The following is a 24,069-nucleotide window of genomic DNA, read 5'->3' as shown; positions in this document are numbered from 1 at the left end:
ACTATAAAACACTTTTGACTCAGATGAAATGAGTGCGAGAGAGGTGACTTGGGTCTCATTTCTCCACTCAGAATAAAACTATTAAAGAAAGATGAAGCAAGAAGGCAGGAGGAGGAGAGAAAGAGACCCCACCTTTGGCATCTGAGAGCACAGGCAACTATTTCATTGGCACTGCCACAGGGGCTTCTGAGCTTATCTAAAGGCACATGCATGGACAGTCACATTTAGATATGAAACAAGTTATATTCATGCATGTATTTCATGCAGATAAGGGAATAAAGACCTGTAAAACTCCTTTTATTGAGATACTTTTAAGTAAAGCTACTAACTCAGTGGCTTCTGTCTTGTGCACATCGTGATCACCTTTTATAATATGAAATTATACAGAACACAACAATACAATACCTCAAGTGAAAGCAGTCAGCCTTCTACTCACCCACATCAGAAAGCATGCACACTGTGATTTGACTGTATGATGAGTCAGGCAGCTAACAATTACAAAATCTTTTCTAAATTAAGTCATGATTTTGACATGAAAATATGTTTCACCCTAAATATGAACAGTTGTCTTGATAACACAGATTTGCTGCATTCTACTACCCTGAGATTCCAACTGTCAATGAGTATACAGACTTGAAATCTTATGGCAATAAAGTATTAACAAGCATAAGAAGTAAATATCCTGGAGTCTTAACATACACCTAGGTAAGATACACCAAGACTGCAACAAGTATAAGCGAGGTCCTGAAAAACAGTTTACTAATCTCCAATTTTAGTCTCTCCTCACCATTTAACAGAGTCAGCATCCTACTTTCAGTTGGGAGAGAGCTCATTTCTTCTTAGTAGCTGGTACAGGGTTGTGTTTTGGATTTGGTATGAGATTGACACTGAAAACACACTGTGTTGCTGGGTAGTGCTTAGCCTAAGCCAAGGACTTTCCAGCTTCCCTTGCTCTGCCAGCAAACAGGTGCCCAAGAGGCTGGGAGGGAGCACAGCCACAACAGCTGCCCTGAAGTGGCCAAAGCGATATTCCATACCAGAAAACATCACAAACAGTATGGAAACTCAGAGGAGCCCATCACTGCTCGAGGATGGGCTGGGCATCAGGTGGGAAGCAACTGTGTTGTGTATCACTTGTCTCTCTTTGGTTTTAGTCCTCTCTTTCTTTGTTCTTTCCATTATTATTATTATTATTATTATTATTATTATTATTATTAGTCAACAGTTCAAGTATTAAACCATTCTTATCTCAACCCATGAGTTTTACCTTTCTTTTTCCAGACACTCCTCCCCATCCCACTAGGAGTTGGGGGCAGTGGTATTTAGCTGTGTGGCATTTGGCAGCTGGGGTTAAACGATGACAGTCAGTATAAAAGTTTTAGGCATTGTAAAAACAGGCAGTTAAAAAAATCTAAAATTTGGCAGTAAATACCTGTTTTCCAGACTATTTTAACTTTAAATTTGTTTTTGGATTTTGTGTTTTCTAAACTGAAACTGACCTACTGGAAACAAAACCATAAAACTAGCAGAGATTAATTTATGGAAAAAAATTGAGTAATTTTACTTCAGCTATAGCAGAATTGTAATGTGACAGTTTTAGACACACATTTGTATTCTTATTTTCAAGTTATCTAAAGAATCTATGTGTAAATATAGATATAGACACATATTGTGAATGTGCATGTGTGTTTGTGTGTCTATACATAAAAGGGTGGGAACAGCATGATTATATTCTATAGCTAGATCTAAACTAAGCAACAGCATCCGGATACAGAACAATACCTTAAAATAAAACTATATGATCTCAGGAAATTCCATACTAAAATTATCTCTCCTTCAATTCCACTGTATTAGCACTGAATGGGAATCAAGACAACAGCTGGTGCTAGCAGCCAGAAGCATTGATCTATATAGAGTTTTTTTCTTTAAAAAAAAATTGCATGTGCTTTAGACTCTCTCAGCATATAGAGTATGCTATATAGTGCTCCTACTAACCTTAGTTTCTGCATACATTTTACTGGAGCAGTAGGAATAAAATGGATAGTAGTTCCCATCCCTTCATTGCTGCTTTGCTTTATCTCTTTCACCTTCTCCTTCAGCTACTTGCTATGTGCAACTTGGCACCAACCAACAGGATTTAAACACCAAGCAGATGCTCAATACTGCAGAAACCTGAGCTTGATCTGAGGACAAAAGTTTCATATGCCTCAGAAAAATCCCTCATCAATTTCACCAAAGAGGCTATGGAAAACATGAAATGCAACTGGAAAGTGTTGCTGTTGTTACACAGGATAAATGTGCAAGTGCACACTTATTTAAACCTCCCTCAATTAGCCTGCCCATTTAAATGAGGTAACTTTTGAAAACTGAAATTTGTGAATATACCTTGTAGCTGTGGTTACTGAGGCCATGCAATGTATTCCTCATGGCTGCCAGTCCCTGTCTTGCAGCTACAACACAAGACCAGACAGCATGACTCAGTTGCTTAAACTTTGAGCAGTTACGGCACAATAATCACAGATGTTTTTCAAAGTACAACTACCTTCTTCAAGGCACTTTCTGCTCTAGGGCTATTTTTTCATAGGACATTGTGAAGTGAAAAGCAAACAGGCCCTCACAGCTGGGTTAACAGTACCACTGTGATCTAAGTTATTATTCAACAAATGTCCTAGACTATCCAAAAAAAACCCCACACCCACTCTTTCTATTCCCAACTGCTTATTCATGCCCTCCCAAAAATTCTTGTCTCCTGGGTAGACACAGGCACATGTGAAGCCAAGAAGTAAACCAGACTAAAACAAAACCAAAACAGTTCAACCGAGTACTCCTTAACCTCACACCTCTGCCCAGGCAAGCTGCCACTCAGATCATGTTCCCAGTCCAGCTCCCCACATCTCCCACTGGCACTCAGGAAGGGACAGTGCAGGTGACAAACAAGCAAATGGGCAATGGGAATAAATACCATTTGTGCTGGCAGCACAAACCATGCAGGTTCTGGCAGTTAACTGGAACTTCTCCAGTTTGTCCACTTGTAAGACCTTGTTTCCAGCTGTTTATTCAAAGGTTTTGACAGACTTTAACCTGAAGTTTGATTTTCCACTGAGGAACTGTCCTAATGTCTGTTTCTTGTCCACATTAATATAGTGCAGGCTCCTCAGAGAAGATTTGTAGCACCTTAAATTGACAGGGAGGTATGATATGGAGTGATGAGAGGACAAAGAAAAAATGAGGGTGCCTCAGGGGCATACTTTTAAAATCTCCAGTAAAATTTAGCCAACAAATAAGCCTCACAGCTTATGAATTTCTGGTAGACTTTGGCAGCTTGCTCTGCTAAAACACAAAAAGTTTTAAGGAGCAATCAGGGTATATTCCCTGCAGCTGCTAAACAAGACCTGCTGTGCAGGTAAACCTTTGGTCTGCAGTGGGTGATGAAGCAACAGCAGTGAGAAGAATTAACTTCAGTGTGAAGAAACACAAAACAGGAAAAGGCTCATTTTGCCCTAAGAATAAAATGAGAAAAAGAAAGGACACAGGGAGGGAAGAGAGTGGAGTCTGCAGCTGAAACCTGGATCTCAGAGCAGAGAGTGAGAGAAAGAGGAAAAGAAAGCTGTGATCTGGAGCTGGTGAGGGACATGGGGAGAGACACACACTCCGATGAGGAATATACATTGGCACTAATTTGCTAAAGAAAAAGTGGAAAAGGAATTAAAGAGCCATGACAGCCTGGTGTAACCTCATTCCCATTTATTCACATGAGAAAGGGCAATTAAAAATTATGATTATAGGTACTAAGATGGGAAGGGAGAGATCAGATTATTTCACAGTTTGATGAAGAAGAGAAGCAAGGTGTAGACAAAACACAGTGAGAAATTAGAGACAGATTTAAAACACAGGAACTGCTCAAGAAGCCTAAAGGACACAATCCTGCTGCCCCCTCAGCTATTTTACTACTTAAACAAAAGCAGCCCTAAATGAGCAAAAAACACTCAAAGGTGTTAAGACACACAGGCTTCTGTCTCTTCAGCTGTATCAGTTTATGCATCAATTCACAGTCCCCAAATTAGGTTCAGCATGTAATTCACAGGCTGCAGTGAGGGAGGTAAGTGGAAGCACTTAGGCTGGTGATGCTCCCCAGCTGCCCATAGCCAGCCCCACTCTGTAGAGGACTGGAGGCTGCCCTCTAGGTTTGGATAATACAGATGCAGGCATTTTTGTTTATCTTTTCAAAGTCCCTAAACATCAGGTAACTCCAAAGAGTATCAGAAGTACATCAGAAAAAAAGCAAGTTTTTAACACTAGCATTATCCAACTTCTGAACACTATTTTTACTGAAGTAGCAAGCTGTAGTGTATTCATACACTTCATACATTTGTGGTTTCCATGCTTGTCAGCACTACCAGATTTATCTTGGCTCTAGTGAAACATATTATTTATGTGGAATGACAGCAAGACATTGATAATAAATCTTCATATCACAGCAAGAGAAAGATTCCCAGACTCCAAACTTGTGTCACTGAAAGTCCAAGTACAAAGCAGAAGACAAATAATATTTATATGTCCTTCTGGTAGTTTAGTTATTTCTACAGAAATAATTTTGGACCACTACCTTCACTCAACATAAATAACCAATGGACAGTCTTGTAAATTGCCAGTGCAAGTTCAGCTGCTCGTGAACTACACAGAATTTGTTGCAAAAATTAACCTGTTTACAATTACATCATTAACCAGATCACTTTATCACTACACAGAACACAACCACAGTACTATGTAATCACAGGGAAACCTGAGTTGGAGCTTCATAGCTGTTCCTGAGCCATGCTCTGCAGGAAGCACAGCTGACTAGTTAAATTAGCAATCAGACCAGTATTACCAGCCTTCCACTTCAATATTGCTTATTCTTATCCTATATGTATGTACGGAGAAAAAAAGATCATCAAAATTAGTTTGGCTAATAAGAACCTTATTACCTACAAAGATTAAATGAGAAAGAATTTTATTAGAATAATCTGTTCCCATTGGTAGCCACGGGTCATGAGGAGGTGGTTGTGAAACACTGCATTCAGGTACACAACTACTCTTAATTTTGCTACACAGTAAAGCAAGATCAGCCACTAGGAGTTATTTGCCTGAAGTACTCATAAGTAAACTGTTGCACAGTTACTGTAAATCCAGCAGAAATCCGTGCTGCTACCAAAAGGAGTACTTCCCTCCCCAGCTTCCCAACATGTGTAGAGGAAGGAGAAAGAACCAGGAGAACAGAGACAGGTTTCTGGCTGGAGCTCTCTTCTCTCAAATGAAGTACAGCCTTATTTACCATAACTCATGTGCAACACATTTACTTGTCACTCACAGACACCACCTTCTTCAGCGACCAGGGCTGGACCCAGACAGGCAGGATCAATTACACCTTTCTGTCAGTTTTGCTTACAGAGCATAATTATACTAGAAAATTAGTGTATTTCAGACAACTCTAGTAAAACCACTGCAAACTCAGTAAGGAAAAATAATCAAATAATACAATTTGTCCTTCCAAGGTACAGCTCTGGCAGAGCTTGGCATTAAATACAGTGACCTTAAAGAGGGTGGTAGAAACTTCTCAAACTGTGGTGATCTTTGACTAGAGTCAGAGAGGTTGTGGGGTTTCCTCTTTGGTTTTATTTCAATCTCCTAGCAGACTTTGAAGCCATTGTTGCAGCCCAGCTAAAGCATGTACATATCAGAGTCTCAGGATGCTGGCTGCAAACTAATTCTGATTTTATGGAAGCAGATGGGAAAATTGGTAAGTAGTCGATTAGAGTAGTTCTGCATGAAATTCTGTTGCTTTAATGATTACCAAAATCATTAATTCCATTTTTCTTCCATTTATTAATTCAATTTTTTTTTTAGGATTGCTACTCAGGTATCAGTGCAAGTTTTGTAAGAAAAGCAATTAATTTCATATCTTACTAAGACTTTGCATTTACTTTAAATTCTTCAGTACTGCACTAACTCAAAGTGAAAAGGAAATTCCAATTCTGATTAAACTAATTAGCTAATGAACACAACCCACTCTGGCTCAGAAAAAGCTTTTTTAATAGCTTCCTCATTAGGCAGTTTGAAGGTAAAAAAAAGTATGTATAGTGATGACAAAAATTTAAGTCTTTAAAGAATACATGTGAAATAGTCTAAGTTGGGGCTTTATGATAATGCACATACCAGGGTTTTTGAGGAAGGAAAGAACAAAATCAAAGCTAAATACAATTGTAATTGTTTTCACAATTGTAATAAATATGTGCAGAACAATGACAGAAATCAATAGGTTGGCACAAATATGAAAAAATATTTATAATTCAAAAATGTTATCATGATCCAGAAGAACTTCAATTTTATTCAATATATGACTTGTTGGAAAATATCTCTATTATAACAAAAATTATTTAAACAAATATGCCTCAATGGGACCTTTGGCAAGATGCATAAATTCCTCAAATACAGCAGATCATGGTACTTTTCTAGTGAGCAGAAGAAAAAAATGTGACAATAGCACAAAGCAGAAGGAAAAACAATGCAAGGATAAATTAAAAAAAAAATCCTAACCCTAGATGACTTCATCTTCTTCAGAAGACTACAGACATTTCTGAGGGGGTAACACTCAATGTCTGCTAAAGATCACATTGTATAATCTTTATCTGAAGGGCTTCTCTTAATTCCCTTATCTTCTCCCTCCTCCTAGAAGATGAGAATAGGGAATTAAGGGAAATTTGTGACTCAACTCCACCTCCTTCCTGTAAATACCCTTGCAAGTGTCCCTGTACTTTTCTACGGACTAGGGCATCGAGAGAAGGAAAGGACCTCATGGATTGCCCGTGTACGCAGCACTGCACTACTGTTCATCAAATGGCACTTGGAAGACGGAATTTCCTACTAATGAATCCAAAATAGGGGTTTTCAGGCACCATAAACACCTCAAAACAGCTACATATTTTAATTCTGACCTGGAGGGAAAATATTTCCCCCAAGGTGGCAAAGCCACAGGCAGACGGCAACTAAAGAGACACCTCAGATATAATAAAGGTCTGAAGATGAAAATAAAATCAGTCTCTTAACCAAGAGGGTGAGAGAAATCTGACAATGCACCCACTGACTCTGACTGACCAAAATATATGAGCTAATGAAATTTGTATTTGATTGAAATACAAAATAAAATAATTAAATGACACATTTATGTTTCTTCTTTAGTTTGGTCTTCAAAATTTAAGGACATATATCCCAGATCCTCAAATTAAATGCCCTTTCTTCCTCCCAAGTGCTGAAAATAACTTTTGTGCCTGTGTGACACAAGGTTCAAATTATAAATCTTAATAATATTAATCAAAATTATCTATAGAACAAGTCTTTACATATACTGCAAGTCTACAAAACCAAAGAAACTCCACTGCCCCCAAAGCAGCACCATCATGGTAGGAAGTAGCTCAGAATCTACCAACTGCTAATAGAATCTTCAGTATGAAAACAGACCAAGCCATGGACAAGACATCCTTAGAGAGATACTGAAGAGGCAGAGGGATGTCTTCTAATATCCTCAATCCAACAACTGTGCAAGTTAGGTGAGTAGGAGGGGAGGGTTAAACAGAACAGCACACGCCACTGACACAACAAAGGCCACTTGCAAACCATTAACTTGCCCCAGTGGGGTATTTCCTATATTCTTATGCTTTAGGCTAGGCTTGACATGTATCTAAAAATTTGCAAGCATGGGCAGGTTTTAAAATTTGCTTGGTCATATGCACCTAATTAGTGCACATAACCAAGCCCTCACAAATCCTGCCTGACAGTGACATCTTATTGTTAGCAGGCATAAACAGTGTTTGCAAGACTGCTGACATATTTCACAGATCACACTGAGACCACATCTCATTTTTAAAGAAAAATCATTAAGGACATTAAATATACAGCTCATGGTTTATAACTCAAAAGATAGCTAGTTCCATTAAATCTCTTACTGTGCACATGTGGCAGGCAGAAAAACACATTAAAAGCATAATGAACACAAAAGTCTAAATAATCATACATCATCTTGAAACAGGCCCCTAAGAACAACTTTTATGTGAATTTTGAGGAAGTAGTAATAACTATGAAATGCCTTCCCCCATCCTGTCCTTCAATATAAATATGGGTAGTTCTTTAAAGGAGGCACTTTAATCATACTCATGTCTGACATGTTACAAAATACTGGCATATCAAGACACACTTCTAAAACAAATACACAAGTGGAATTATTAGGAAAGAGAACAAAACATCATTGTGTCCCTACACACATCTGTTGTGTCCCACATATGGAATCTTGTGTGCCCTCCTGGCTCCCCCCTCTCCTTGTTCTGCAGTCTTAGAGAGAATTAAGAAGGCATGAATTCAGGTGATCAAAGGTAAAGAACAGTTTCATTTCAAAAAGCGGGTTACATAAGTGAAAGATCTTTAGCCTGAAAAAGAACAGTGGAGAAAGGAACTCAATAAAACCACAAGTGGCATGAACAGAATTTCCCCCTGCCTTGTCCAGAGGAGGGACTCTGGAAGTTTCATATTTAATCAGTAGGTGTCAGAACCAATCCTTTTGCTTGTCTTGGGCCTTTGTTTGGTTGTTTTTTAATTTACCATTATGTACAGTAAACAGAACATCCACTTAAAGGCATACTTGTTGATACAGAGAAGCATTGATGTGAAAAGCTTCTGTGGGCTCAATGAACACCTGGAGAAAAGTTATCTGAAAGCTATTAAAGAAAACAAAATAACACACACCCCCCATCATTTAAGGCAAGGAAGTTCACCAGCTGCAGCCAACAGCCTGTCAGCATGCAGGGACACTTTCCATTTCTTTGCTCAGAGGGAGGTTGTCAAGCAGATCCTCACTATCACTAATTTGGCAGGGCTTTGGATGGTAAGGGCATAAATAAAAAGAAAAGAAGGCCAGCCAAAAGAAACTAAGAGGCACTGAAAGACCAGAAGAGTGCCTGCAGCCAGGTGCATGTTGCCATGGCTGCCCTTGACAAACATGATGAGTCTGGGGATGCTGCAAAAGTCTGCTGCTGAGTTTTCCAACTGAGGTCCCCAGCTGGCCAAGGAGTGAGCAGCAGGTACATGCTGACACACCAGGTATTTCTCCTGAACCTGGTCTGTGGGATGCAAAGGTGGAAGAAAAAAGTGCAATAGAAATTTCCCAAGTCATTTCCATGTGGTGGTTTGAGGACAAATCAGCTGGATGTTGTGCATCAAGCTCCCTACAGGTGAATCAATCAGGGCAGCTCACATGCTCAAGGATAAAAAAAGAAACTTTTGGGGGCAGGACTCATTGGGTACTGTCTTCTTGCAGGAATAGAGATGGCCATGGCTGAGAGGCAGCCTTCACCTGGAAGGAACTGGAGACAAGGGTGGGCCGGGGGGAAGATGTGACAGATCATTTCTCATCACGTACTGTGTGTGAGGATTCCAACACCACTCTCCAATCATCCCCTGCCGCATCAGTGGGGCACAGAGTGCAAGTTCAGTGGCTATAGAGCATGGGCTCCCCAATCACATTGCTGAGAATGGCACACAGGGCTAATCAGGCATTTTGTCTGACCAGCTACACAGTCTTCTACTCTTATGTGACTTCAATACTCCATATATATAGCACAAGCCAACTAATCATGGAGTAAAGCAGCAACTTACAAGCTCAAAGTAAAAAGAGATCATCCATCTGTCACATGAGATGAGGATTTGAAAATTTCATTAATTTTCTGAAACTGCTAGCTAAGATATCCAAAGAGTTTCATTACTACAAAGAGCCTTTTTATGCTGTTAATCCAGATTAGTAGTGACTGTTCAATTTAGAGTTTGCCTAAATCTTTAGTTCTACCTGATGCAAGAGAACAGGCTAATTCTTCCTTCCTTTGAAGCATGGCCCTGCCCTCTGAAAATTCTTCTCTGCTCCTTTCCCTACTTCCTGCTCCAAATTCATGGTTCATTGTGCTTTTACTGCTTTACAGCCCTTCCACAGATACTTGAAAAAGGAAAGTACTTCAGAGCTCCTCTACAGATTTTTACTTCTTTATTTGTTTTTAGTGATTTGATCACCTGCTGGCCCAGCCACACGGAGAAATAAAAATCATTAATCTTAAAAGTCTTCATCATTTTCATAACTGATACTCAGAGAGAAATCGGCAGCTCTTCTTGGGTAAGAAAAATGAAAGTTTTATTACAAAACACTTTACAACTCTTAGTTTACAACTCTTAGCTGTACAGACTGCCTTTCATCAGGCTCGAACACCGCAATCTTGGAGAGAACCACAACTGTAGGCAGCCCTTCATCAACCAGTTCGCCACTCTGAGGTGGTCTGACCTCAGTCTGAGTCCAGCTGTCAATTTACACTACCTCCCTCAGCACACAAGCACCGAACCCCTCCCAAGCGCTGTTGACACGGCATTCCTGGCAGCTGGGACCAATTGCACGGAGGTACCAGGAGCTGCCCACCTGCCGGGCTCTGCTCGGCCACAAAGGCAGCCCAGGCCACTCCAAACCGCGCGCTCAAAACAGTTCCCACAGCTCAGAGCGTGCCTGGGAACACGGGGCAGAAAGCACAAACTCAGCGCCACTGACACTCCAGCGAGCAGGGAAAGCCTCAGAGAATTCGATTTGGAGCCTCTTGCTTCTGTTGTCTGGCAGTTTAGATGAAATTAAACTTTACAAAGGAGACATGCCAATACCCACCATATTGGGCATCACATCTGTGGGACTTTTGCAGCTGTTAATGTTCTCCTGAAAGCTGTGCCCTGTGGGCTGCTCAACAAGATCCTTGGTATTTTTAAATGAACCAACATTTTGCCCTTCTCTAACCAGCCAGAAAAACCTTTGACTGGAAAGTCAAAGTAATCGTCCTTCCTGGAAAAACAAATTCTCCATATTTCCTGATTGTACTGTGCAAGCCTGCTTATTAACATGACCATCTCATTTCCTCCAAATCACAGAATATTTCAGTACTAATGAACTAAAGGAGGTAAAATTAGAAAATATCCTTGTGGCAAAGAGATATTGGATGCTTAATATGAATAATCTGACATTTATAAGTCAAATGAAACAAAGTAAATTGTTGTATTTGTACTGCAGCAGTGCCCTGCCCATTATGCAAGATGTGCTGGAGAGTGGGTGGGGTGAAGAGGAAGTCCTAGGCTCTGTTTTAATTTGGAAACATCTGTCCCTAGGGAAGGGACAAACGTCAATAAGGCATCAACTCACAAGTTTATTTTGTATTTTCCTCCCACAGTTAATTGCACTGCTGATCTAACCATAATAGTATAATTTTTATAGAACTGCTACTTACCTCCACCAAGACTCTTGATTATTATTACTTTTACAGGCAAATTGCATTTCTGTCAAGTTTATCTGTGGGTAGTTACAAACAGGTAGAACTGGACTGATTGAAGTTCCCTATTTCTAAGATGAAATAGGAGTGGTGTATTCTAAGTAATAGTGAGTGCGCAATTAAGCAGAGATTCTCTCTTCAGCAGCACACCAAATAAAGAATTATCCTATTAGGGGTACAAAATACAAGCACTGTCTGTGACTTTCAGTGAAAGCTTCTATTATGGTATCCTCACAGTCTCCACCTCACAGCAGTCACAAAGCTGTCACACAGTGTGCAGCACCTCACAGTTGTTAGTCAAGAAGAATGACAGGTCAGGACTGGTAAATTCACAGGGCTCCAAAGGCAGCACTTAAAACGAAAATAGATTATTTAAAAAACCAACAAAACAAACAAGAACACGAAAAAAACCACCAAAACTCGCTCAGAATTACTTCCAGCGCTTGAGGTAAGAAATGCTTTCCTTTCTTTTTTTTTCTTAGGGAACAAAGAAAACCAAAGAGACTTTTCCTTAAGCAGACTGGAGAGTTGACGCACCAGCTGTAACTTTCCCTCTCTCCCTCTGAAACAAATACACCCATTAAACAAACTAACTAGCCCTCCAAACATTTGATTGTCCACACAAACATGAGTAAGTCAAGAGCAGATAAGGTGTAAAGCTTCACTTGGCCAGTTTTTCTCTTGGCTCTAAATGTTGTAACCGATGCCACAAGTACCTTCTGGACAGCTGGAGCAGTTCACCACAAATGCATTTGGCCAGCTGAATTTGGCAGTTGAATTAACTTGAAGGACAACAACAGTAGTTTTGCTTCTTTCAAACAATTTCAAATAGAAAATAATATTTCAGTTGGAAAACACCTACACCAATCACCAAGTCCAGCTGCCTGACCACTTCAGGGCTGTCCAAAAGCTAGAGCATGTTGTACAGGAATTGTCCAAATGTCTCCAAAACACTGACAGGCTCAGGGCATCAACCACCTCTCCAAGAATATTGTTCCAGTGTTTGATCATCCTCTCAGTAAAGAAATGCTTCCTGAAGTCCAGTCTAAACCTCCACTGGTGCAGTTTAACTACTCGCACACATCCAACCACTGCACCTGAGGGACAAGAGCTCAGCACCCTTCTCTCAACCTCCTCTCCCCAGAAAGCTGAGACAGCAGGGAGGTCACTCCTCAGCCTCCTTCTCTCTGAGCTGGATGGACAGAGTCCTCAGCTGCTCCTCACAGGACATTCCTTTCAGCCTTGTCACCAGCTTTGCTGCCCTCCTACAACTACATCAAAGGACCTTCACATCCTTGAATTCTGGGGCTCAGAACTGCACACAGAACTCAGGGTGAGGCCACAACAATGCAGGAGAGCAGGGTATCTGCTGTTTCTAAAAATCTTTAGAAATATTAGAAGCTTCCACACATGCTTGTGGGGTGTTGGGGGACTTAATATGGGTCATCTTCAGGGAAAAATATTAGGAAATAGCCAATTGTTGCATCTGTTCTCAGAAGCTATCCCTTCTGCTTAATTCCTCTCTCTTCTCTTTCTCAACAGACCATAACTATTGAGCAAGCAAAGTCAAAGAATGAAACCATATAATTGTGTAAAGGATTTTGTTCTTCACAATTCCTGAAATAACTTAGTGCTTTCTCAGTACTGCTGCAAGAAGGTAGGAGAAGTAACACAGGTGATGTCACACTTGACACCAGACAGAAATACATGTCATTTGAAATACGTGTCATTTGCTCCCCAGCAGCCTTCGGGCATCTTCTTCCAAGAACTGCCCAATTATTTGCCAGAATTTTCCCTTGTCCAGTATAAAAAGTCCTGCTCAATTCAGTAAGGAGGAAGATATAAAATGTCTTCAACAGTTTTTAAGCTGCATTCTGAAGGTCAAAGTATCAGAAAACTGTGAGTGAGTGGGTAAAGTCATTATCTGAACACTATGGAGTAATACAGAGTTAGGGTGACACCAGTGTCAGGTAACTGATGTCATTAACTTCCCCAAGCAATCATTCTTCATTGAAGTTAACCATAAACAAGATCCCAAAAGTTAGCTTCAGATGACATATGGCCTTAGTAACTACATGAAGAATGACTACACACTCATCTACACTCAGTAAAGACTACAATAGTGTCAAAATACAACAACTGCTATGACTTTTTTCCTTTCCTTATCAAAAGTTTCCCCCCATGTTGTCTCCTCCTTCCCCAAAGAACATTTCTCTCGGTTACTTTCCTAAAAAGGAGCTTCTTACTATAATATCAACTCCTTCCACTGACAACTTCAGTCTCTAAATACTTGCAAGGAGTTGTAGCTATCTTAGACAAGCCAGAAAATTTCAAAAAAAAACCCCATCAAACTACTTCAGAGTTAAAGGGATTGATTCATGAAGATTATGATGGAAGAACAGAAGAATAAATGACTTACAGCATAGCTATTTCCTAACTAAATTCTGAAATGCAACAAAGAGGGAGAACAACACAAAATATTGTCACCAAAAGAACTTCTGAAGCAGATAAACACAAAACAAGACAAACAAGTTGACAAAGTCAACAAACAATCCATGCTCCTGTAAGTTATCAATGTTTTAAATTAAAACTCTGGTGCAATTTATGCAGCCATTACTTTCTTTGAAGTAGGTAACACATATGGAGGGGAAATTGGTACTACATTATCACTCTGAATAGAACCAAAGTGAAATTTAAAAAGTAATAAACATTTATAATAGATAGGGAAAACAATCATACCTATCCTACTTACCAAGCAAAATTTAGTACTTTACCAAACAAAACTCCTAAGAAGCAACTTAGTCTTTAAAAGAACTTTCAGGGACAACCTTGCTTGGAATTTCTTATAACTCATTCTACAAACAGCTGTAACACATTTTTTTTACATTAAACAGGATATTACATTTGATAGGAAATCAGTGTGACTTTAGTTGGATTCCCTTTTTTTCCAAAGATTTTTTTTTTCCATGAATCACTGACCACATTTTAAAAAGCAGCAGCAGAAGGTTCTCAACAGATTTCTGTCCTGGATGCAGGGTATCAGTGGGAGATAATTTTTACCATCACCCTCAGCTACAACAGTCTGAAGTCTAAGTCCTGGTTTATTTTTACTAAAATAAGTGGATACACACCATTGAAAAACATTGAAATGCATGGGATTGCTGCTGACAAACAGCTGAAGTCCCTCCCAGGCACACTAGCATGCTTACACCAGACAGGAATGCTCTCCAAGAACCAGAAAGTGCAGCGAGCTCCTTGAGCTTAGTACTGCACTTTAGTCACACAAAAGGCCAGACCAAAGTTTAATATCTATGTTTGCAGAAGCATTGCTTGCTCTTTAAAATAATTACTGCTACCAATGTTCATCCTGTTGTACCTGCTACAAATAACGGTTCTAAAAAAAAACCCAGCATCTTTTTGTGTTCACGTGTCTGAAAAGAGAGTGGCTACACGCATACACGCAAGAAAATTTGCAGCAGACTGAACAGCAGCAGCAGGAAAACATCTTCTCCCTACATGCTCTACTTAGCACTGCTTAAGTACAGGGAGTGAGGTGTGTGCTTGTTTTCAGAACAGACCAGCAGCCTCCTCTCTCACCTGTGCACAGAACACTGAGCAAAGCACTTGGTGAACTCACGGGTGACCATGAAACTGATGGATCTGAGATTGTACCATGGAGATACAGTGACAGCAGGAAAGCCCCGAAACTGACACGCTGCTTTCCCTCACACTCCCACTCACTAACAGTACTTAAACTCTGTTAGCTGTCAATGAGCAGCACTGTATGATTAGGTCAGATTTGAAATAATTTTATAATAATCAAATTTAAAAGGTATATTTCAGGTAGCATCCAAGAAAAATGAAGCTCAAGTAAGTGCATGCATTTACATTGCGCTAAACCACAGAATCACAGCACAAACTGCTCTGTACTTTATTGCTGTCTGTGTACAGAGGGGCCAGTGAAATTTTCATGGATGTGCTTTACAATACATTTTCATTTGCTAGTCCCATTCTAATACAAAACTAAAAAAATTCCACCTAAAAATAGTTTTAAACCTTTTCAAACTACACAGGACAATTGACCAATATTGCATTTGCACAGATTTGCACATAATTCTCAAGGCTATGCAACAAAATGATGGTGCAGCTATGGCAAACCCTGCCAGCTGTGTAGTTTCATTCCAGGTATTGTTACCATAATAACCTATTCCTGCTATTGTTACCTCATTGCCATTAATGAAGTCTAGGTACATGCTACTGCCACACCTTTATTTCAATGACCTAAGAAGTTTAATTCCTGCACAGAATACCCACGTGGTTCCTTCAGTTCACTTTTAAACTTTCAGCAAACGAAGACGAGGGCATTATTTATTTCTTTAAAATAATACTCTCCCAGGTAGAGTTTATACTCCCGCCACGTTCCTTATACAAAATTACCTAAAGTACACAAGCAGGGACTAAACACATTATAAAAACGCTCAAAGCCAGTACAAGGAGCTGAAGTTGCAAAGAGCTCACCCTCCCCTTGCTGCAGCTGCTCCGAGCATCCCTGCGGGGCGGCGGGTCCGTGCCAAACCCGTGAAATCCGGGGCAGGAGGGCAGATTCCCCCGGGCCCGCCTGGGGCAGAGCGCTGACTGAAGGAGCAGGCTGCCCTGACACCGATCTGCCCCGCACACCCATCTGCCCCGCACACCCACCTGCCCCGCACACCCACCTGCCCCGCACTCCGATCTGCCCCGCACACCGATCTGCCCCGCACACCCATCTGCCCCTGCACACCGATTTGCCCCGCACACCCATCTGCCCCCCAGGCGGAGAGAGGGGCGGGTGCGGCTGCCAGGGGGTCACAGCTCCTCGGGACAGCCCCCCCTGTGCTGCAGGAAATCCGCAAGAGGTGGTTTACGGGCAGGGCTCATTCCCATCCCACTGAGCTGACAGTTCAGCTGAAGAGTATTAATCTGGGCCCTGAAAGCTTGTTAAATAAGGAATCATACCCTTAGGCAGAAAAAAAAAATAAAATAGTAGGGGTGGGGGGTAGAAGGGGAGAGGGATGAGGTAGTGTTGCACAAGTTTATCAGTGCCCACTTGCTGCAGAACATGCCCTTGCAAGAGCTGTCTATGAAGAACTACTACTATTTATATCTGTGACACTTCCAAGTTGCTGCAAATCTCTAGACAAGTTTAAGACGTGAAAATTACCTGCTTAAAAACACAATACCCCTATTTTATGGCCAGCTTTTCCTCCTATGTTGGAGGAGCCTCAACTTCATTCACACTTTTTAAAGCGCTTTCTAAATCTAAAGTTCTTAAAATAGGAGTGAAGAGAAATATATTGAATGAAGAGTTGACCCAATGGCCTGTATGACCTGCACTTAGGCATCAGTTTAACATGCAGCAGCACGGCATCTTGATGGGAAGTAAAAACATAGCATCTGTGAACTTCCTTGAAGTTAACAAAGTTCAAGCAGTTGGCTTTATACTGACAATACAATCATATTTTCCTTGAAACAATTATTTGCAGTGTACTTATTTAATCCTTTCATAATTACCTAAGATACTCATCTCAACATTCACAGAAACAAATATGTGCAGTATTCACTCACTCAAACAGTTCCAGCAAAAGCAACAAACTCATAACTAAAGGCTTCCAACATGACTAAGTCTGCTTGGATCCAGAATCATTCTCTACTTACTACTCAGCAGTAGTCAGGCACAAAAACGTTTTCCTATTAACGTAATCGCTTTACACATGCTATCCCAATCTCCTTGGTCTCCTGACCTTTCCTTCCTTTGCTTTGCTGACAGTTCCTCTTTTTCCAGGGAGCACTTGCACTTATACACAACGCACTGCAGTGGCAGCTCCCAAAGACTTCGAGGTTTCTTCAAGAAACAGAGTAACTTTCCACACCATATGCTGGGAGCACAAAAGCATCACTGAGGAGAGTACCCTCACTATCAGCTGTTCTACCTCAGCAGTCTAAGTACACAAAGTATGTGCTATGCTCCAGCTTGGAGTCTCTCTGCCTTTTCAGCATAAGCTATTCCAAGGCTTTACAACTCAAATGCCAGTTTCACCCAGTAAATAACTGACTTACAGGCACGGGTTGGAAGGAGTCGAGGTATTTTTACCCTCCACTAAGTTTTGACATTCTTTTTTTTCTTTTTAATTTTTATAAATAGTCTAAGTGGTAAGAGTGGCAAACTGAATTGATTTTGTGTTCCTACTTTAAAATACTGAAGCGTGAAAAACACTTTATACACTTTTAATCAAAATGACCATTGACAGCGTTATTAGCGCTCAGAATACTGCAACGTAAGCATTCAGCTGTAGTTTAAATATTTTAAGAGAGACTACAGTATAATCAGTAAACTTTTCCATGCAGATTTGAAAAGTATGAAAGTATGACTTCTGTGTACAACGTATGGTGTACAACAGTTTGCATACCTGAAGTGCAGCTAATGCATACTATCAAAACTTGATTTCCTAGGTAGTTACAGTAAAATTTCCCAAACTTTCTAATCAGTAAAGCAAACAGCATAGAAAGAGAAAAAAAAATCAGAATATTAGTTTAAATTTTAATCCACACAACTCCCTTCCTGCCCCATACTGAAATGAATAATGAATGAGCTAGGTCATGATTGCTTTCAATAAGTATGTCAGAAATCTTCAAAACAATGAGATGAGGGTAAGACAGACATCAAAGGTCTCCCTAACAATGCCATATGCTTATACAACCACATACTATGCATCTTTTTCATGCATCAGCATACCAGGAACTGCATAACCACAAGTACCAAAGGTACTTGAGTTTTATGTTACGAAACTTAATATGCAAACAAAAATTAACCGAGAATTTTAAGTATTTGTGTCTGGAATCCGAGAATTTAAGCCCAACCTTCACCATGCGTCTGGGCAGAGCTGAGGTTTTCAGACCGGAGCGTCACCTTACACCTCCCGTCAACTCCGTCACACAGCAGCAGGAGCTCACCCAAAGCGTCAGTAACTCCAAGAGACCTCTCAACAAATGGAAGCTCTGGGGTTTTGCTGTCATGGTCCTCCCACGCCTCCCGGGCCGCTCCGTTCCGGCGCCCAGCTGCTCCCGGAGCGCTCCTCAGCCCGCCCTCCGTCCCCCGTCCCCCCGCACTGCTGCCCAGGGCAGGACCCGCTCGGAGGCGCCCGCGGGGCGCGCCCCAGCTCCAGGGCGGCACCAGCCGCAGCCCAAGGGCCGCTACCGGCCGGGATTGGGATCGGGATGGGGATCGGGATGGGGCAGTTCCCGCTGCACGGCAGGAGCGCAGCCCGCGGGCTGCCTCCGCTCATCAGGTGTTGCGCGTCCCTCTGTAAACGCAGCTGTTCCCCGCGCAGCCCGCCCTCCAGCATCCCCGAAAACTCAGACACTCCTAAAAAAATGCCTTCCCCCACTTTTAAGGAACCCCCCCCGCACACACACACACTTCAAAAAGCTTCTCCCACATCTTTTCCTTGGTGGAATTCCCAAGCCGTCCGTTCGAAGGGACTCGCAGCCTCATGCCCAGAGGAGCTGGCATCTGCAGCGGGGGCACGGGCTTACCTTTGCCTCCCCCGCGTCGGGCTCCTCCTCGTAGTAGCCCTGGCCGGACTCGTAGGCGGCGGCGGCGGCCGGCGCTCGGGGTCCCAGGAGCACGGCGCCCGCGGCCAGGCAGCAGCTCAGGGACAGCACCTCCAGCAAGTGCATGGCGCAGCGACGGCAGCGCGGGCGCGGAGCGGGGCACTCGCAGGAATGCAGCCGAAATTAGGAGGCTCCTTCTTTTCCTCTCCCCCCTCCCTCCCCTCGCAATATCCAAGGCAGTAAAATCCGTGGGATGGAGAAGATGCGGTAGCAGCAGCTCCTATGCGCCTGCAGGGGAGTTCCCAACTTTCCCAGCCGCTTTGCAAATTCTCACCAAAGTTATCCAGAGTTTGCCAGGTAAAAAACCCACCAGGAAACCGGACATCCGAGGCTGCGCTCACTCAGGAGCAGGGGAGGTGGAAAGCTCAGAGAGGAGGAGGAGGAGGAGGGAAGGGAAGGGAAGGAGGGGGAGAGAGAGCGCGCCAGGGAGCAGCAGAGCGGGACCGAGCGGCCGGTCGCAGCCGGGGAGATGCCTTCCTTCGGGCGGGCCGGGCCGGGGGCTCGGTGACGAGGGGCCCCGCCGGGCTGTGCCGTGCCGCGCTGTGCCGTGCTGTGCCGTGCGGGCGGCTGTCAGCGCGGCCGGGGCTGCGCGGCGCCCGGGGCTGCGCATGGCGAAAGCGCCCTCTGCCTGCGCCTCCGCGCGCCGAGAGGGGCCGGCGGCCGCCTTCCTCCTCCTCCTCCTCCTCCTCCTCCTCCTCCTCCTCCGCCGCCGCCGCCTCCCGCCGGCGCCCCGGGGAGCGATGGCCCCAGCGCGGGCAGGAGGCGCCCGGGGCGGCTCTGCCGGGAAGGGGCGGCCGGTCCCGGTCCCGGTCCCGGTCCCGTCCCGCAGAGCTGGGCTCGTCCAGCCACGGCCCCGGCTCCGCCAGACAAACCCCGCGGCAGGTCCCAGCCCCGAGGAAAAAGCGACGTGCCCGGCTCGTTTCATTAGGCTCGGAAGCCAAGGGGTGAAGTTTGGTGAAACTCACACAGAGAAATCATCCAAGGAAATTTTTGTGAATCCTAATCAGTTACTTGCTGAGCAGTGTTGGCAGCTTCACTTAAGACAGCATGCAGCTAGTTTTGGCTGCAGCATAAAGGATTTTGCCGTGTTAGAAACAGTAATCCAAAGAGCACCATAATTATTTGTAGCCTTCCTATCAATGACATTTTGAAGACGTCTTCGAAGAGAAGTAACACCCCATTCAGAGCCCTAAATAAAACTGAGCATAGATCCTGTGTTCCAGTTACACTGTGATTAAAAGTTTAAAAAGAAAGCATATTGCTATCAAAGTACCACTCTACTGCCTGCTCAAATCTCAGCTACGCGAAGGAAAATGTTATATTCCTTATACTCTTATTTTTTGCTTGATTATTGACCCTTGTGTAAATATTTAAAAAGCTTTTAGTTTGTTTTCTGCATTACTTGTGTACATCTTTTGGTAATTAGACTGTATGGGAACCAACTGTGTTGGCAGATCCCTGACTGCCCTGACTAGATGCTGGCAGTTTGCTCATGTTACACTGCTCTTATTCTTTGGGAATCCCATTATGTTATTATTTTGGGAGTTATACATAAAGGTGTCTCTGAGAGGCTCTCAGGTACCTCCTGGGTTTTTTTATTTATTTGTTATCATTTCCAAGATGGTATTTCAACATGCTGCTACACAAATATTTTGATGCTAGAAAGTAATCACTTCATTTGCAATCAGAATGAAATCTAAAGTTTAAATTGGGCTATATTTTAAGAGGTTGTACAGTCATTAGAAAATTTTTGAAGCACTAATGTTTTTCTAAATACTTTCAAGATAGAGTAAAACAATGAAATAAATACAGGGGTAGAAGTTAAGCAGAACAGCTATGAAGATACAAAATAGCATACATAAATTAAAAAGACCATTGTTCTTCCCTGGACCCTTACAGCGCTTCAGATCAAAGCATAGGATTAAAGCCCAAAGAGAGCATAGTCCTGGATGTAAAATCCATCTAAATAGAAATACAGCATTACTGATTTGAGTGTAAATATATTAAAAATCTCTCAGAAGTACCACAGACTGGTTTGGAGAAGTTCATGTGCAGTACTTTAATAAAACCTGCCTGACAAATCAAGCACAGATAATATTATTTCAATAAATGAGTGCTGTGCAAGGAGAAGCCGCGGAACTGAATCACGAAACAGAATGAAACATACCACTCCTGCTGTGCCATCATAATATCAGCTGGCTTCATTATTTATTTCCCCAGTTCTCCAGCACTTTCATTCTTCCCCCCACAATTCATAGAACATCCATCATGGGATCAAAGGCTTTTATGTAATAGAGCATTTCCACCAACTGCCCTGTATAGCAAGTTTCAAGTGTCATAATTGAAAGCTAGTAACCATAGTCATGGGGGCTCAAGTCTCAGTCTAATCAAGGTTTTAACAAGAAAGGGGTTGAAATCTATGATAGTTTATATGTTCAGTGCATAAACACATAAATACTCCATTAGTTCTGGGACACTAAGGTTTTCCTTAATCTAGACTGTCTTTTTCTCCATCCCATAAGAGATGGCTAATTTGAAGGTTTACAAATTAAAATATATTTTATACTTTCTCCACCACCTAATAGTTAATATTTCTCCTCTTGTTTTCAAATTAAGTAGAAATCAGCCTACAGGACAATCAATTTAAAATTCTAAGTGACACTGTGTACACTAACAGTGAGCTGACCTTATAAACATAGGTGACTAAAGAGATATCCTAAAAATGTAGAGACACAGATCTGGATCTGACTGTCCTTTATGCCTCAATGGCAACAACAGCTGCTGTTGAAAAATAAAACAACAATTTTTATGTCAGAAGTAAGAGTCTTTCAAATGAATTCTTTTAATATTGTTTTAAGAAGGAGTTTTAAAAATCCAGGCCCCAATCCCTTGTTCAAGTTGGTGTAATTTATGTCTGCCAAGAACACACCACTCCTGTGTCTAGAAATACCTGATGTGCTCCTTTCAGATACATTGTGCTTCTGAAATGTGGATGCATTTCAATGCCTATTTCCTATCCATTTGTTAGCAGTGTGAAAACTCATTGCAAGAAATGTGAGCAGAAAGTGGGAAATACATGAGAGTTAAGAGCAAGAAAAAACAGTAGCATGCTTTCATAATGAGGTTTACTTGCTTAATGTAGAAATAAATGCTAACAAATGTTTTCCTTTTACAGAATGTGATTTTCATTATCTTTAAATTATTGTGTTTGGTTTAAAGCAATCTCCTTTTCATTCTCCTATTAAACAGACAGAGGCATACTCAAGAGTTAAAATCAGATACCATGGCTTGTTTTTTTTTAATACACATCAGTCTTACTGGTAAGTTTCCATGGCATTTATGTTTAATGCAAATCTCAAAAGTAAAAAACATTGCTCCCTGTGTGCAGCAACTCAGAAGACTGTGGAAGTGCCATTCTGGAGTCATCCCAAAAGATGAAGGCATTAAGTAAGCTTCCTTAGTTCCTTTACAGATGGGACTCCACCATGCTTCCTCTCATGATTTAAAAAAAAAAATCGGGTATTTATCAGTGTCTAAAATATCAGTGTCAGGTGTAGATACCATAAATTAGGGGAAATGTAAATAACCGTAAATGTTTAGGGAAAAAAAAAAAAAAAAAAAAAAAGGTAATTCTGATTCAGTGCCAAACTGGACAAATGAACTGTTCAGTGACACATTTTCTACCATTGAATCATGCAACCCAAAGTTTAATTACACATTTCTTTTCGTATTGCTTATCTACTCAGACTAACCAGCTTTACCGAAGACTAAGCTACTGAAAAAGGGGGGTACTGTGGATTTGAGGCTGCAATCTGCTACTCTACATTTCTTATTTGCATATAATATAATTTAATGGAAATATTTAGGAGTGCTGCCAGTTTTACTGATTATGAGAGCAATGTCCTTCCTCACTCATCAGATGCACATTTAAAGCCCTATCTTTTTCTTGGTATGGGCCCTCATTCAGTACTTCCTTATATAATCCTAGAAAAGGATCTAAGCATGGTGGCTTGGACATCATCAGTAGCTACTGAAATATTTTCTTTGGCTTTGATCAGACATCCTCTCTTGTAAAACCCCATGGGAAACTGTTCTACTTCCAGCTAGGACTCCTGAAATGTCATTTTATCCATTCATTCGCATTATTGCCAGGACAAATAACTTCAGTTCAATGAGAAAGACGTCGTTGCTGCAAGATCATTTTCTGCAATGCTTGACCTAGCAGCCTGCACTTTGTTATCTAGAAATTTGCCTTTTGTTTAGTATAAAAATTGGTCCCTTTTGAAAATTAATTAACAAGACAAGAATCCTTAGAATTCAGCTTTTTGACACCGGTTGATATTCAAGGATTACAGGATTATTGGGATTTCTTTGTTCTCAGGGATTCCCTTTTTAAACTGTTAAAATCAAAACCATCGGCATCTAACATTAGAATTTCTCTGTGTTACAGACTAAATGACTGCAATAGTGTAAAACCCTTCCAACCCTTGCAATAAAGGGGTAGTATGATGCAAAAATGGACAGCACCGGGCTGCACCTCAAGAAAAGTGTTTGAATGAACCAAAGCAAATTACATATCTCTAAAGCTTAGAATGGAGAAAGCCCTAGCACACATTTTATTCAGCTGACTTACATTATGATTTCTCTCTTTACCATAGTTTTTCTTCCCTCTTGTGATGTAAGGTCTCACACAACATCAAGTATCCACAGAACATTAATTTAACATCCTGTAGAGTGATGATGTTCATTGTTATAACCTCTGACTATAAACAATAAAATGACTGATTGCAAATTTATGCTGCCTCTTAACTGAAAGCTGTGCACAATCTAAACTGTGTATAGTTGAAGCCATGTCACTAAATAAACAATCTTAGATTCAACAAAAATATTAGGAGCTAACAGCACATGACCACTAAACATACAAACACTTAGCATGATACACACCTTCCTGCAGTAGTTTTCCAAGTGATAAGCTATGAGATAGCTTTTTCAAAATCTTTTTCTTCCCAGTTATGCTTACAAAATTTGGTAGTATAGCAGGGCA

The 24,069-nt window shown here is 41.5% G+C and overlaps 1 protein-coding gene across 1 annotated transcript in view; it reads right to left on the bottom strand.

Moving 5' to 3' along the window:
- Nucleotides 1–18,354, bottom strand: part of VEGFC (vascular endothelial growth factor C) — a 67,917-nt gene extending 49,563 nt beyond the window's left edge. Inside the window, exon 1 of the mRNA XM_058024701.1 lies at nucleotides 18,273–18,354. Coding sequence (XP_057880684.1) covers nucleotides 18,273–18,281 — 9 coding nt within the window. The 5' untranslated portion in view covers nucleotides 18,282–18,354. The remainder of the gene's footprint in view (nucleotides 1–18,272) is intronic.
- Nucleotides 18,355–24,069: the final 5,715 nt, after the last annotated feature.

Source organism: Melospiza georgiana, chromosome 5 (genome assembly GCF_028018845.1).
Source record: "Melospiza georgiana isolate bMelGeo1 chromosome 5, bMelGeo1.pri, whole genome shotgun sequence".
In the NCBI taxonomy this organism is placed as follows: Eukaryota; Metazoa; Chordata; class Aves; order Passeriformes; family Passerellidae; genus Melospiza; species Melospiza georgiana.
The sequence above is the reverse complement of the archived record's forward strand: the minus strand, read 5'-3'. Positions and strand labels throughout refer to the sequence as shown.